General features: G+C 38.0%; 2 protein-coding genes across 2 annotated transcripts; both read left to right on the top strand.

Annotated features, from left to right (window-relative positions):
- Positions 1 to 776: 776 nt before the first annotated feature.
- Positions 777 to 9387, top strand: LOC143720775 (ovochymase-2). Its single transcript, XM_077210591.1, has 19 exons — positions 777 to 861; positions 938 to 1035; positions 1149 to 1246; positions 1338 to 1510; positions 1596 to 1691; positions 1781 to 1932; positions 2094 to 2289; positions 2532 to 2634; positions 2728 to 2861; positions 2956 to 3099; positions 3810 to 3940; positions 4367 to 4460; positions 5369 to 5500; positions 6016 to 6096; positions 6312 to 6495; positions 6956 to 7010; positions 7116 to 7296; positions 7515 to 7648; positions 8359 to 9387. Exons 1-19 carry the CDS (start codon positions 777 to 779, stop codon positions 8521 to 8523), a joined length of 2436 nt encoding a protein of 811 aa, XP_077066706.1. The 3' UTR covers positions 8524 to 9387.
- Positions 9388 to 9506: 119 nt separating this feature from the next.
- On the top strand, positions 9507 to 14767 carry cyb5r2 (cytochrome b5 reductase 2). The gene is made up of 9 exons (XM_077210592.1): positions 9507 to 9782; positions 10603 to 10761; positions 10869 to 10941; positions 11062 to 11168; positions 11263 to 11392; positions 11678 to 11761; positions 11882 to 11967; positions 13655 to 13754; positions 13854 to 14767. The coding sequence occupies exons 1-9, from the start codon at positions 9768 to 9770 to the stop codon at positions 14024 to 14026; spliced, it is 927 nt and encodes a 308-aa protein (XP_077066707.1). The 5' UTR covers positions 9507 to 9767; the 3' UTR covers positions 14027 to 14767.
- Positions 14768 to 15057: the final 290 nt, after the last annotated feature.

Here is a 15057-nt window from a genome sequence, read left to right as displayed (position 1 = left end):
ATTGGCATTGCTGTCTGCATCTAAGACATGAATTCACAATTCTTTCATTTAAGAGTGTCTAATGCATGAAATTGCACTAAATGTGGTAGTTATCAGGATGACTGAAAGTAATATACTGAAAAGTTTCTCTAGTTCATGTTAAGTGTAATAATAATCGGCAGACATACACATTATAATCATAACAGAATACAACACATAATGTCCATTTCCCTTCATAAACTACTAGAATTGGTGAGCCTATCCTCTTCATTAATTTAAAGAATCTATACGAGAAAGAATCCATTTACAATCTATAATGTACTTAAGTAGCCTAGTAACACTGTTTGTTGATAATTGTATACAGTATGTGAGTACACAATTTTAAGCCTTAAGACTCTGAGACTGCAAAATCCAACAACTTCCAATAAACCTTTAGATTAAAAGGTCAATCTGGTCATTAAGGGAAGCATTGTCAGGAGCTTTTCTCTTTCAGCTGAATCACAAGTAGCTGGAAAAAATTTTTCTGCGCATGCTCCTTGTACACTTTAAGAAACAGTAAATTAATGAGACACAGATGGACAAAATATTTAGGTTGGATTTAGATTCTTATTAGTAGACTGTTAAACTATCCTTGGGTCTAGGTTTAAAATTTGGGTAACAAAGCTACTCACAATGCAATCTTCTGTTCAACATGCCCTGTTCCTGAGTAAAGTTAATGAGTAACCACCCAAAAAGACCACCCCTCTATCACCTCTATAAATACCCCAATCTTAGTCTTTGACAGCAGAGGACACAGAATGTCTGAATTATCCTACAGGACCTTTGTTGGCTTTCTCAGCTTGTTGGGTTTTCTCGAAATGACCTGTGCTGTTCATCTCAGTGGTAAGAAAATATTTAATTCAATTGTATGGGAACTAGCCACAAATGAATGACAAACTTTTGTCCTGTCACTATGCAGAAGCAAAGTGCGGATCGACTAAGTCAAGAGGTATACTTGACCGTTCTTTGAGAATAGTCAGAGGGTCAGAGGCTAGACAAGGTTCCCATCCGTGGCTGGCACGTAACTGTTCATCTTTACAAATCGCATGATAAATCGTGCAATACTTATTTCCAAAAGGCATGCTGTAGATATATCAGGGTGCAAAAATCTATTTCACAATCATCTACAGGTGTCTCTTAGGATCAGAGGGTCGCATTTCTGCGCTGCAGCCATACTGACAGACCACTGGCTTTTGACTGCTGCTCATTGCTTTGCAAGTGTATCCGCGTAGGTCCACTCATTTACCCATGACTAATCATAACTTTTGACTCTGTCAACACTTAATTGTCCTACTTTTGAATATAACTGCTTGCCCTAGGGAATTCCTTCACAATATTGAGACTGTAGCAGGTGAATTCAACCACAGAAAAGTTGACAGAGGGGAGCAGAACTTCCACATAAAGACTGTAATGTTCCATGAAAAATATCAACGTACCTCTCCCATGAGCTACGACATCGCCTTGCTTGAGATCAATGGAAGCATTCACTTTGGCAAGTCGTTTTATGAGACAAACTTATGCACTATATCAGCTATAGAATCAGAGATGATTTACCGGTATGTGTGTTTTCTTGACAGATGATTTCATTAAACCTGTTTGTCTGCCTCATTCTGGTGAGAGGTTTCCACCCAAGACCATGTGTGTTGTTGGTGGATGGGGTCGTATTACTGAGAGTGAGAAGCCACTTGAATAGCAATTGGGAAAAATATCTCAAACCATTACTATAATTAAGGTATTAAAAAAAGTGATATCATCTCTTTAGGAGGGCCACTTCCATCGGTTCTTCAAGAGGTGCATCTGGACCTGTTAAAGCAAAGCAAGTGCAAAGATGTCTTGCAAACTCTTAGACCTGAGCAGAAGACCTTCACAGTCCTGTGTGCTGGGCCAGGGAGAGGTCGGAGAGATGCCTGCCAAGTAAGTTTACACCAAATCTATTTCCCTAAAATTGACATTAATTCTTACATCCTGAATATTACACCTATATGAACCTCTGGTTCAGGTCGGCAGAGATGGTTTAAGCTCTTGCAAGCTGCAACTCTCTGTTTTGAGTTCCAATCTGCCCTAATGTGCTCCAGGGGGATTCTGGGGGTCCTCTCCTCTGCTCTAGAGACGATGGAAGCTGGGTGGCTGTGGGGGTCACGTCATGGGGTAAGGGCTGTGGTCGAAGCTGGAATGACAACAAGAACAAACCATCATCCAAAAGAGGCTCACCTGGAGTATTCACTGATGTCTTAATGTTTCTGCCATGGATCAAGTCAAATCTTAGGAAAGGTGGGTATTGTTGTCGAGTTGGTCCTAGGCTAATAACTGAAACAATGTAGGTTCAGCAAGAGCTGATCAATCACATTTGCTCTCAAGCAAGACACCTTACCAAGGGCAGACTGGCCACCTGGAGCACCTGGAGTTTTCCCAGTGGGCCGTTATGCAGTGTGGGCCGGCTAACCCCAAGTTTTAATAAGTGTACTGCAAGACCCTTTAAATAAATGACTACTTGCTTACAGAACTCAGAGTAGGTGTGGAAAGGTCCCTGTGCAGTGTACCTGATGGAGCTGTACCTGGAAATGAAGGCATTATCAGAAATCCAGCTCATTCAGGACAAAGCTACAACCACAATGAGTGAGTTACATCTGAAGTATTTAACATATTTGCAACAAAAAAGCAAAAACTGAAACTTTCACAGCAACTTATGTTTTAATTTTTTTGGTGCAGAATGTGTTTGTGGTCCATTCAAGTTCCCATTGGTGAACGTATTCTTCTGGAGTTCTTGGAGTTTGACTTGGAGAATGACACACAATGCCAAAGTGATCATCTGACTGTGTATGTGGATAAAGACAGGCGAATAGGTGATGGGGGCAGCATTAACAGAAACTATAACTTTGCTGTTCTTTTACTATCTGCAAGTGGTTGTATGTTTCACCTTGTGACCTTGCTTACCAGGGCGGTTCTGTGGCGGTCAACCACCCACTCCAATTCTTATTGGTGGTTCCCATAGTGTCACAGTACAGTTTGTATCAGATGTAAGCAGCACAGGTGCAGGATTTGCCATCCAGATCAGTGTTGTTGGCGAAGACTTCGGTTTTGGTGAGTTTAATCTGTCTGACTGGTTTCTCCTGCTCTAAAAAAAAAGTCAACAAAGTTTCCTGAAAGAGACAAAACAATGTTTGAAATCTGAATGCTCAAGCCTGTTTGGTAACAGTCCAGTTCAGAATGAGGTGTGCAATTGTAGCCCTTGCCGATCACCATGCATACATTGTATGGATGCTTGGAATAGCATGCTTGCTTGCATACTGTGTGCTTGATTAGCATGCTTGCTTGTACATGCCTGATGACGTTGTTTTCGAGCATTGTCTTATTTACACGTCTGTGTATCTACAGTTCTGTAATTTAAAAAAAATTTCACCCTAATTGTGCTCTCCTTAGCAACACAGGTTGTGCCCAAATGATCTGTCAGTTTCATCACCTGGTCTGCAAAGTGTGTTAATTTCCCCAGTCAGGTTGAGAGGAAAGCTAACATTCCCCAGTAGAATTCTGTTTTCACACTGCAGCCGCTCAGATAGGCTCCTCAGAGAGCAGAGAGCTTATCTCAATAGGACCGTTACTATAGTTACATGTCTGCCAGGGGGCCATCTACCAGTGGTAAGTTCAGAGAAGGTAAGAGCTACAGTACAGTAGGTTCAAATCACCACCCTGCTCCCGTCAGTATGACCCTTGCCAGACAGAAATGTGACACCATGCTGCAATGCCATTGGCTGAGCTCCATTCCACCAGTTTCTCCTTTTGTGTTTGTGCAGGGGCTGAATGTGGAACAGTGGTGCTGTTAGAGCCCAAGGGGGCTGTGCGGAGCCCCGCCTACCCAAATGCTTACAGGAACAACAGCCTTTGCAGCTGGGTCATCTATGCCCCAGAAGGCCACATAGTCAAGGTAAAAACAACCCTGTAGCCCTATTGTTGGCCCAGTCAGCGCTTGGTGACCCCTCTGTCCAGTCATGACCTCTCTGTCCGGTCATGAATGCATGCATGCCGTGAGATTGGAGGCTCTGATCAGTTTCACTGCAAAAGAGAATGTGATACTCAATTAGACTCCAAAGAGCGACGTTATGGCGTCACTGCAGTCATGTAACGCTGGTTGTTACCTGCTGTTTACAAAATGCTGTATATTGTTTCAAATTAAGAACCTCTCATGAATTTTTGGGCCAAAATGACATTTTTTAGGCATTTACAATGACAGAAACACCTGACTGGGCCATTATGTGTTCATGATCATCTCACTCTGTTTGCTATATGCTAACATGCTAATTACAATGGAGTAACTTGCCTTACTACTTACTACTTACTACTTGCCTTAAAGCTTGACTTTGATGACTTTGACCTTGAGGAGTCAGAAAACTGCCAATATGATTCACTCACAGTGTTCGGAGACATTGGTGGCAAGGATGAAATAGGTAAAGTACAAAAAGATGATTACAATTGAAGCATTTGATCTTTTAAAATGGAAACAGAACTATACACTACCGTTCAAACGTTTACCGTCCGTACATTTTTTTATGTTTTTAAAAGAAATTTACTGCTCAATAAGACTCATTCATTTAATTAAAAATAGCCTACACTAAAACAGTAATATTATGAATTTTTCTATTTGAATATACTACATTTCTGGTGACACTTTAGTTTAGGGTTTAATTCTCACTATTAACTAATTGTTTATTCACATGCATATTACTATAGGATATTGGCTGTTTATTAGTACTAATAAAGCACATATTAATGCCTTATTCTGGATGACCCTATTAATCCTATATACCTAAACTTAACAACTTCCGCACTAACTATTAATAAGCAGTAATTAGGAGTTTACTGAGGCAAAAGTCATAGTTAAAAGTTAGTTAATATTGGACCCTAAACTAATGTGTATATTTACATATCCACATATCTTATTATTATCATTGTTGAAAAAAGTTGCTGTTTAATATTTCTGTGGAAACGGATATTTTTTTAGGGTTCTTTAATGAAAAGAAAGCATTTAGAATAGAAAACTTTAAAAACATTAAAAAATGTCTTTACTGTCCCTTTTGATTCGTTCAAAAATTACCTTACTAAATAAAAGTATTAATGTCTTTCAAAAAAATATTCTACCGAAACTTTTGAACGACAGTGTATATTTTAAAATAAAACGAATCTGTTTAATTTTATCTTTAATAAAGTAAACATTAGAGTTGACAGTTTAATGTTACATGCACTGTGTGTGTTACAGTGTCACACTGTTATCAGTAACACAGGAACATTTTGCACTGCGGCATTATGGGAAATGTAGTTTTCAAATGCTCTGCTATTATAATTTTTGTGTTTTAAGTGGTTGTATGTGGCAGGAGCGTTCCTCCGGCTGTTCTCAGCTACGGTTCCATAATGCTTCTGCAGTTCAGCACAGATAACACCATCTCCGCCCGCGGCTTCATCGCAACCCTTTCTTTTATAAGCGAAAAAGGTTAGAGTCAACATTAGCAAAGAAACGCTCACTGCAGGTGTTCAAATGTCATGCAACCAAACCTGACTTACATGTGACCTACGTGTGCAAATAGTATGCCACAGTATAAACACACTAGCTAACTAACTACTATTAATACTACCTCAAAAGGTCAACAGTAAAGTTTACTTGTTTTGCAATCTATACATGCATTTTTACAGAAAGTTTATGATATTATATATAAGGCTATTATATAAGACATTATGTGTAGGGCTATTTGTATATAAAACATCAAATGTAAGATTTTAAAACCAATTTAGGTTTTCTATAGATTTTTGATAATATAATTATATGTATATAATATAGTACATGTATTTAATATTTAGTATGATACAACAAAGGCACAATGAATGCTGTTTATACATCTCAACTTACCAAGCCTTTCTTTGACACCACAGAGTTTGTAACCACATACATAATGCTGTGTGAAATGATGACAAAAATGATAAGGCCTTGAATATTACCTTTCCTCACAGATCTCCAAAAGACAGCATATCAAGATCAGGGGGAGGAAGCAGATTATGACAGCAGAGTTATATCGCCACATTTGCAGGCTGGTTTGTTCTTTGTGTTCTCCACTTTAAAATAGGCTCTTTGTCTCAGAGGGCCTTTAGAATGTGTGGAATCCAGATGGAGCCAAAAAATGTGTAAAATAAGGGAATATACACTTATTCAGAGTCACAGATGAGAATGCATTTATCCCTGATCAGATTGTGTGGGTGTATTTGGTTTTACATCAAGTATTCATGCTTGCGTTCCACTGACTTCTCAGCTCCGTGTGGAATGCCTGATATCTTTGCTGCCTCTGGAATGGACGGCCTGAGGAGAGAAGAGGATGATGGGAAACTGCCATGGCTGTGGCAAGTGAGCATTGGTCTGGGTGCAGGCCATGACTGCAGCGGGGTGATCATCCAGTCACAATGGATCCTTACTGATGCACACTGTGTCTATGACCTGTGAGCAGCCAACATGCCAGAAGTGTTATAAAAGGCTGTATCTAATGGAGCCCCTAAGGGGACATGGAAATGAAAAAAAAAAAAAAAAAAACGTGTTAGGCGGAAAAACCGGTTCATTGTCAATTGACTATTGTGTAGAGATGTATGAAGCACCACTCACACAGAAGACACTTTCAAACCAAGAAGCTTTCTGTTGGTCAGCGCTGCGAATTCGGGTGACCAACTTAAGAGCAAAATCTGCATTGGGAACTTTATTGCCCTCACGGGAAACTCCATATCTTGCACATTCTTAATAACTGGATTTCGCCTGTTTTTTTTTTTTAAATGTGACACCTATAGGGGCTCCATAGTTTCTAGAGCCATGTATTAACTTTGAAAAAGACATTACAACTTATGAATATAGTACTTTTTTTTATGAAGGCACTATACTAAAGTACATTTTATGTTGATTTCTTTGTAGGGAAGAAAGACTTCTAAGGATTTTATCAGTGACGACAGAAGGCTCAAAGAAACAGGTGAGAAGTAGCTAAATCAACATCCCACCAACAGGAAATTGGCAGGAATGTTGTTCCAGGAACTAAATATGTTGATTTTGTGTCTGAAATGAGATCTCTTTTCAGACCCGTGATGTGATAAGAGTACACATAAACCCTTATTACAACCCATCCTCTCTCGAATTTAATGTGGCTTTGCTTCAGTTGAGCTCTCCGATAAATCTCAGTGAAAGCACGCAGCCTGTCTGTCTACCCTCTGCTGGACAGGACATCCCACCCTCCCTCCGCTGCTGGACCAGCCAAATGTGTACGTCACCCATCTGCCCTCACGTGTTGATAGCTGTGATGGTTACACAATAGTCTGAAGGATTTTGATATGTGTGTGCATCATAAGCAAACATGACATGTCACTAATACTTGTAGTTGAACTTTCAGAACTTGAATGTCACTTGAACAACATCGTTTTCTCTGTTGCACATTTTGCTCTCTGTGGATCTTTAGGTGAATGTTATGCACTCTTTTTAGCAGGACACGGGGAGCACAGACCTGTATGGCTAAAAATATCTGTGCTGGAACGAGCGGTGTGTGAACAACAACACGGAACTAGATTGACACCTACTTTGTTATGTGCTGGACTGCGAAGTGGAGAATCATGCATGGTGAGGACTGGAGCTGTGAATTACTGTGAGCTACACTGAACACTTACTGTTTACTAGTAGGGAATGCAATTGAAGAAATACTGACCTCTAGTGGGTAAATTCAGTAATGACTCTTAAATGTGCTCTGTCCAAAACCACTTGATGTGTGCTTGTGGTGATCAATAGAGCAGTATTTGGAAGAGACTGTGACAGCGTCTCAATATGCAGACTGCCTTCTACTACAGTAGGCGAAAAACTGTATGTCAAAAGAATAGTATGCATTCATAAACAGTATTCATTAAGCTGTGGCAGGAAAGTAGGCCTACCTGAATTACCTACTATTCCAGTGAGATTCTGAAGTGCGCATCCAATGTACAGTACATAATTTTTTTTAACTGTTGCAAAGTAATTACTTATTCAAAAGAAGTAGCCTACCTAAAGAGTTTGTTATTTCGGTTGCAACCTATGACTTTCTTTAACAATAAAAGATGTTAGGCAGAATGTCAGACAGCATAGTGACAACGCTTCAAAAAGTAGTCCATATGAATATAGTTTGAAGAATGTTGGTAGCTGAACAGTCGTTCATTGTTCGCCGAACAACATGAGGGTGAGTAAATATGACAACAATTATTGGGGGGAGAAGTACTGTCACTTGATGCAGCAACATTTCAGAGACTAGACAAAAAACCGGTAGTATCTATTTTGCTAGTATATTTCTGACCTTTTCACAGACTCATAGGAACGGTGGACCTCTCGTCTGTCAGACAAACACATCTGGGGCTGTTCTGATGGGAGTGAAGAGTTGGGGACCTTGTGGTGGGATCCAGAAGCCTGCAGTATATTCTTCAGTACCAGCTGTCATGAACTGGATCTCAAAGCATTTGGACACCGAGTGAATTAGCAGAATTCAAAAATAGGCTAGGCTATATTTTATGAATTATTTCGTTCTGAAGTAGGCTACAAAAAATGCTTTAAAGTCACCCTGTGGTGAAAATCAAGCTTTTAATTTTGGTTATATGTTTATGTTGTGTTTTAGACAAATCATGTGCAATTTCGTAAGTCAACACGATGGGGAGTATTTCTCCTTAAAACTGCGGTGAACCAAAGTCAGTCTCAAAAACGCGGTTTGAAATCGCTGGTGTTTCTGACGTCACAAACTTCCCTGTAACCAATCACGTTAACGTGTGATCTTCATCGAGTGGATCTCTGATTTCTGGTGTGAGTTATGCTTTCTGTACACCTAAAGACTTTGAAAAGATTTAGAAAAGACTTTAAAAGATCATCAGCTCACATCTAAAGACTTGGGTTCACAGTTTTTAGTCTCAGACTAAAGACTGGCGATAATATCAAACATGTTTGATATGAAAGACTAGAGAAAGACTGGCATAAATTGGGTCGCCGACTGCAAATTATCACCTCACATTTAAGGATCGAGACGACGGGAGCGCGCCGAGACTCCAGTAAGATTCCTAAAGACTGCCGGTCTTTAGTCTGGGACTGTGAAAATCCTTTGGTGTACGCCCGGCATTAGTTGAGGCGGGGCTAATTTGCATATTCATAGAACCGCATAAACTAAATGAGGCAAGGCTGTAGAGTTACATTCAAGCTATTTTAAGGCATGAAGAATTTTTTTCAAGGAAAATAAACATTTTTGGTGATCAAAGATTAGTTTTAAGGAATAAAATTACTGACTACAGGGGGACTTTAAATTGTTTAGACAACCTTGGCTAACTTGAATAAAAATATTTTAAAGCTTCAAACATGTCCAGCATTTCTGTTTTTATTACTCCAACTGCCTTGGCCTAATGTGCTGTACTTGCGGAGATTCCTTGACCCATCCCGCTGAATGTGATATCAGGCAGTGGGGTGATCCCACACCATTCACAGACACACACGAATAACCATAGACATTGCTCTGCTCATTTAAATATTCTATTTCTATTGGCTGAGACCACTAAGGGGCCTACTCCTGTTGGCTGAATTTCATTAACTCTCTGTACTCTTCTACTATTAACTAGCCTTGGTTCAAAGGTTAGAATACAGGAAAGAGATGAACCATGAACAACTTCTTCCTCACATTACAGCCATATTTACTAGCCATATTTACTGATACGGTACATTACAGGAATAAGACTGTAGCATGGATCAAGTTCTAGTGAGTATTCCCCCCCTTTACATTCATATATTCTCTGCTTTCTTCCTCACTCTGCCTTGCAAAAAGCAATTAGCACCTTGCTTGTCCTCCATGTCAGTTTCACACTTATCTGTTGATTTCATTCTGGTTAGAATGACAGCAGTGGAAAGAAAGTGAGAGCTAATTACAGGCATTTGCAGGTTATCAAATCGATGTTGAATGTAGCACAATATGCCAATAGTTTAGTGTTAGTGGCTCTGTTTATTATGTAATGTTTAGACGCACCTACTCTATTATTCTTACTAGACCGCTTTTCACATTTTAGAATTATAGTTATCAAAATAAATGTTGTTAAATAATGTTAAATAATTAAATAAAAAATTAACTATATACTTTTATATACTATATATATATGTACTTACATTTTTTTAAATAAAAATTACATTTGATATTTGTGTACAAAATTATTTAGAATGTAGAATAACAGTGAAGTCATTAAAACAACGCAAGTGTGGTGGTTATGTAGTGTCAGCATGTTGAATTTGTTAAATTAATATGAATTTTGTTAAATTAAATATTTAAATAATAAATTAAACACCATCCAGTCCATATCCTGCATAAAACAAACGATTTCAGTTTTAATATGAGATAATAATTACAATATTTAAACATTTAACTTATATTTATAATTTACACATATTTTACTTTACTTATATTTTTACTATAAATATACATTTAATTTACCTATATTTTTATTAAATTATAATTTATATTTGCCTACAAAACTCATTTCAACCATAAAGCAATTGTGCCAATAATGTGTTTAATGTTTATTTTGCAGACAGTACCTGTGCTAATTGGGATATCTGTAGTGGTGATCACAGTCCTCTTCCTCGTCCTAAACTCAGGAGGCTCCAGTGGAGATCGAAAGCAAAGCAAGTTTCCAAAAACCTTGCAGGATCCCAATCTGAAATACCAACTGCCACTCATAGAGAAAGAGGTTAGACAGAATTTAAATGTGAACTTAAATATGTTTTCTACTGCAAAAGTAAAATTAATAATATTGGTTGCAGCCCAATTGCACTACTTGTATTTGCTTTGCAACAGGAGATCACTCATGACACTAAAAAATTCCGGTTTGGTCTTCCATCCTCGTCTCACGTTCTTGGTCTTCCTATTGGTAGGGCATCGCACTACACTTTTATCACATCAGCAGAATCACCTGACCTCAAATATAATATCACAATATCACCCGAGTTTCACGCATTTTCTAAGATGGATCTTGTATTCTGTGTCACAGGTCAGCATGTTTACCTGTCTGCAAAGGTGAATGGGAATCTGGTTATTCGTGCGTACACACCTGTGTCCAGCGATGAAGACCAGGGATACGTTGATCTAGTTGTAAAGGTGTGATGCAACACATTTTGTAGTTGCAAATCATGACTGGTTATGTTTTAAATTGGGCTTCATAAAAATCCCTTTCTTCAATATCTCACTTAAGGTCTACTATAAAAATACTCATACAAATTATCCTGATGGAGGCAAGATGTCTCAGTATTTGAATGATATGAAGATTGGAGACACTATTGACTTTAGGGGTCCAAATGGACTACTGGTATACAATGGAAAAGGTAAGGAAAAATACTCCTTTTAGTTTATTATTACTTATGAATGATCACATATTCAGTGTTATTTTAGCATTATTTATTAATAATTTGAATTAACTTTTATATTTTCAGTTTTCCTAGATCTATCATTTCCAGTGTTTCTACACCAGTTTTCTTTTGTACGATGCAATGCATTTAGCCACTAGAGGGCGATGTCTTGTTGTTTTAAAATTACTATATGAATAACCTGTACACACAATGCATTTTTAAATATTTAAATGCTGCATATTTCTTTACTGACATTTACAGGGCAGTTTGGTATTCGACCTGATAAAAAATCTGAACCTAAAGTGCGGAAGTTTAGTCACGTGGGCATGATTGCTGGTGGAACAGGTAATGATGGACATATTTTGAATGGGCTCCAATGTATTCATAGTAGGCATTCCAGGAATTGCTGCCAAGACATTTAATCTAAATATGTATTAATTAAAGATGACGCGTTCGTTCTTTCAGGCATCACTCCAATGCTGCAGCTGATCAGGAGTATAACCGCAGATCCTGCTGACAACACCAAGTGCTCCATTATATTTGCTAACCAGGTCAGTCATATTCATGACGGAATTCTCATTAGGTAAATAGTCAATATATTACTGTAAATGGTGCTCAGTGTGCGTTTGACCACGTATTTTTTGCTCCTTCCCAGAAACAATATCAAAACATCCTCGGTTAAGTAATATAGTTTCAGACATACCATAACCCATCTTTTCTCCTCCAAAGAAAGTAGTTCCAAAAGGTAGTCAAGGTGTATTATTGTACAAAGTGTATAAAGATATTTTTGATGAAATCCAAGCACTTTCTGACCTCCCGCCCCCCATAGACAAGTTGTATAAAGATATTTTTGATGAATTCCAAGAGCTTTGTGACCCCCCTCCCCCAATAGACTGCAACGTAATTTCCACTTTGAAGGCCCAGAAGGGTAGTAAACACATCGTTGAAATAGTCCATGTGACAACAGTGGTTCAACCTTAATTTTATGAAGCGATAAAAATACTTATGTGCTCACAAAAAAACGACTTTATTTAACAATTTCTTCTCTTCCATGTCAGTCTCTGACACTGTTCACGTTGGCTGAATCCGAAATCGCCCCCTATAGCCTCAAATAGGGAGTTATTTGAGGGGACAGCCATTTGTCTGAAACCATAGTGTGTACGTTATTGAGTGGACTTATTAAATCCGACATTGCACTGCAAAAACAAATGTACAACCGATGTACGCTCAACGGCTGTCCGAATTCGCTCACTCGTTTTCATTCACTCCTTCAAGTGAACAGTTTTAGTGGACTAACGTAGGGAATAGTGAATGAGGGTTATTTCGGGTTCAGCCGTTTCAAACATAGAGTAGCGCTTCTACGTCAGAACACCGGCTCAATATTGGCCGGCTCCTGCGTCAGCATCATGCGGATGTGTCGTGGTGCTCACGTGAACAGGATCATAGACTGACAACCATTTTTGGTTCCCAAAACATTACTTTTTGTTTTTTAAGGTTTGTTTTTAGTTAGCCTGGAAAGTTTTCTTAACGCAAATAGAACGTTAATTTTTGGTTTGTAGAACGTTATTCTAATGTTACGTTACTGTTCCCCTAACGTTATTCTAAAGTTCCCAGAACATTACCACAACCTCTTTATTCCAATATCATTAACCTGCTGTACTTCAATAATCATCCAGCATACCTGCAACCCATAGTAAAAGTGGTATGGAAGATGTATGTATGGATGCCTATAGTATTATACAATCTTATTTTTATTTATTGTTGAATTATTAGAAAATAAGTCCATTAATATGTAAGATTTACTATGTTTCACGGGGTACCCAGATTTTACATTTCTTCAGCACCAAATAGCTAAAAATAACTTCAACACAATCTATGGTTTTCAAATATGAAAATTACTCACAGACATTAAAATTTTTTGACTTAAAAAATCAAAAACATTATCAGTACATTAATTTCTTACTGAATTTTACTTCTTCTGCTTCTTACTTCTTTTGGTCCGTAAACGATAAATTCTCTTCAAACTTCAATAAGGGTGTCAGATCTATCCGAAATCATATTTACTCTCACATCTATATTAATTATAAGTAATTATTCAACAAAGAGATCGATAAACAAACGTTAGTCAGTAAGCCAGTAATACCCTCTCCGCTCTAGCTCCAGCGAAGGCTGCCTTTCAATTTTAAACGTTATTTAATGTTTGTTAGCGGTATTGTAAAGTGTGTTTCACTCCCACAGACTGAGGAGGACATATTGTTACGTAAAGAGCTGGATGAAGTTCATAGAAATCACCCTGATAAACTCAATCTGTGGTACACACTGGACAAGCCCTCTGAAGGTACAGATATAAATATCCAGATGAATGCTAATTGTAGAGATCATTTGACTGCCCAGCCATAGAGACTGTGAAGATTTTCTGTCTCTGTTCTTGTGACAGGGTGGAAGTACAGCAAAGGGTTTGTTGACGCTGCCATGATAAAAGAGCATCTCCCGCCTCCGGACAGTGATGTGCTCATCGTGATGTGCGGTCCACCCCCCATGATCCAGTATGCCTGCCTGCCAAACCTCGACAAGCTGGGCTACAAAACTGACAACACTTTTGCATACTAAGTCTTCTGCCACTGATTAGTGTATTACAAAAACATACTCTGTGATCATTTGTGATGGATGGTTTACAGCTTGTGAAACATGTCGAATCAATGCCAGATGTAGGTTTAAAAATAGATCTTTTGTTGAATCAATTTGGTTTTGTTTGTGGGGAATTATCTTTAAAAAAAGTCCAATTCAGACCAGTAATAGTGAAAAACCTTTTTATCTGTATTTTGTTGTTGTTTTTAAGGATAAATATCAAAGTATTTTTAAAACAGGGTATATGTACATTTCCAGAAATGACAAAAGCACAAAGAAAAGTTTTTCAGTGTTTTCAATGACCATCTTAAAGAGATAGTTCACCCAAAATTTCGGTCAGTACTCGCCCTCATGTCTTTCCAAACCCGTAAGACTTTCTTTCATCTTCAGAACACAAAGATATTTTTAATGAAATCTGAGCGATTTCTGTCCCTCCATAGACAGCTAAGCAACTACCACTTTGACGCTTCAAAAAGTTCATAAAGAGATCTTTACACTAATCCATATGAATTGAGTAGTTTAGTACAAATTTTCTGAAGGGACTTCCGATTGCTTTATAATATGAACAGATTGCATTTAGGCAATTTAGAATTCTTGACATGAGGGTGAGTAATTAAAAGATTTTTCATTTTGGGTGAAATATCCCTTTAAGTGTATTTTGTAAATATAAACAAATTTGAATTTTGATGGCTGCAACACACTACAAAAAAAAAAAAAAAAAAATTGGGACAGAGGAGTGTTTTCAACTGTCACATCACATTTCCTTTAATTACTCTTTTTAATCATCAAAAAAGAAGATATTTTAAACCATCACAAAAGAGAATATTTTAACCATCAAAAAAGAAGATATTTTGAAGAGTGTTGGTAACCAGACAGTTGGCGGCACCCATTGACTTCCACAGTATTTTTTTCCGTATTATGGAAGTCAAAGGCTACCGTCAACTGCCTGGTTAGCAACATTCTTCAAAACATCTTCTTTTGTGTTTAACAGAAGAAAGAAACACACTCAGGTT

This window comes from Siphateles boraxobius, unplaced genomic scaffold (genome assembly GCF_051911475.1).
Source record: "Siphateles boraxobius isolate OS27281-9 unplaced genomic scaffold, OSU_SipBor_1 65, whole genome shotgun sequence".
Taxonomy (NCBI): domain Eukaryota; kingdom Metazoa; phylum Chordata; class Actinopteri; order Cypriniformes; family Leuciscidae; genus Siphateles; species Siphateles boraxobius.
Note: the sequence above shows the minus strand (reverse complement) of the source record. Positions and strands in the feature narration are given on the sequence as shown.

Excerpts from the sequence above, each read along its gene's own strand:
- LOC143720775 (XM_077210591.1), top strand. The coding sequence starts at position 777 with ATGTCTGAATTATCCTACAGGACCTTTGTTGGCTTTCTCAGCTTGTTG. Across the intron at positions 2,290-2,531 it reads CAAGTCAAATCTTAGGAAAG|GTGTGGAAAGGTCCCTGTGC; the intron begins GTGGGTATTGTT and ends AACTCAGAGTAG. Across the intron at positions 3,941-4,366 it reads CAGAAGGCCACATAGTCAAG|CTTGACTTTGATGACTTTGA; the intron begins GTAAAAACAACC and ends CTTGCCTTAAAG.
- cyb5r2 (XM_077210592.1), top strand. Across the intron at positions 11,393-11,677 it reads ACTGGTATACAATGGAAAAG|GGCAGTTTGGTATTCGACCT; the intron begins GTAAGGAAAAAT and ends TGACATTTACAG. Across the intron at positions 11,968-13,654 it reads CCATTATATTTGCTAACCAG|ACTGAGGAGGACATATTGTT; the intron begins GTCAGTCATATT and ends TCACTCCCACAG.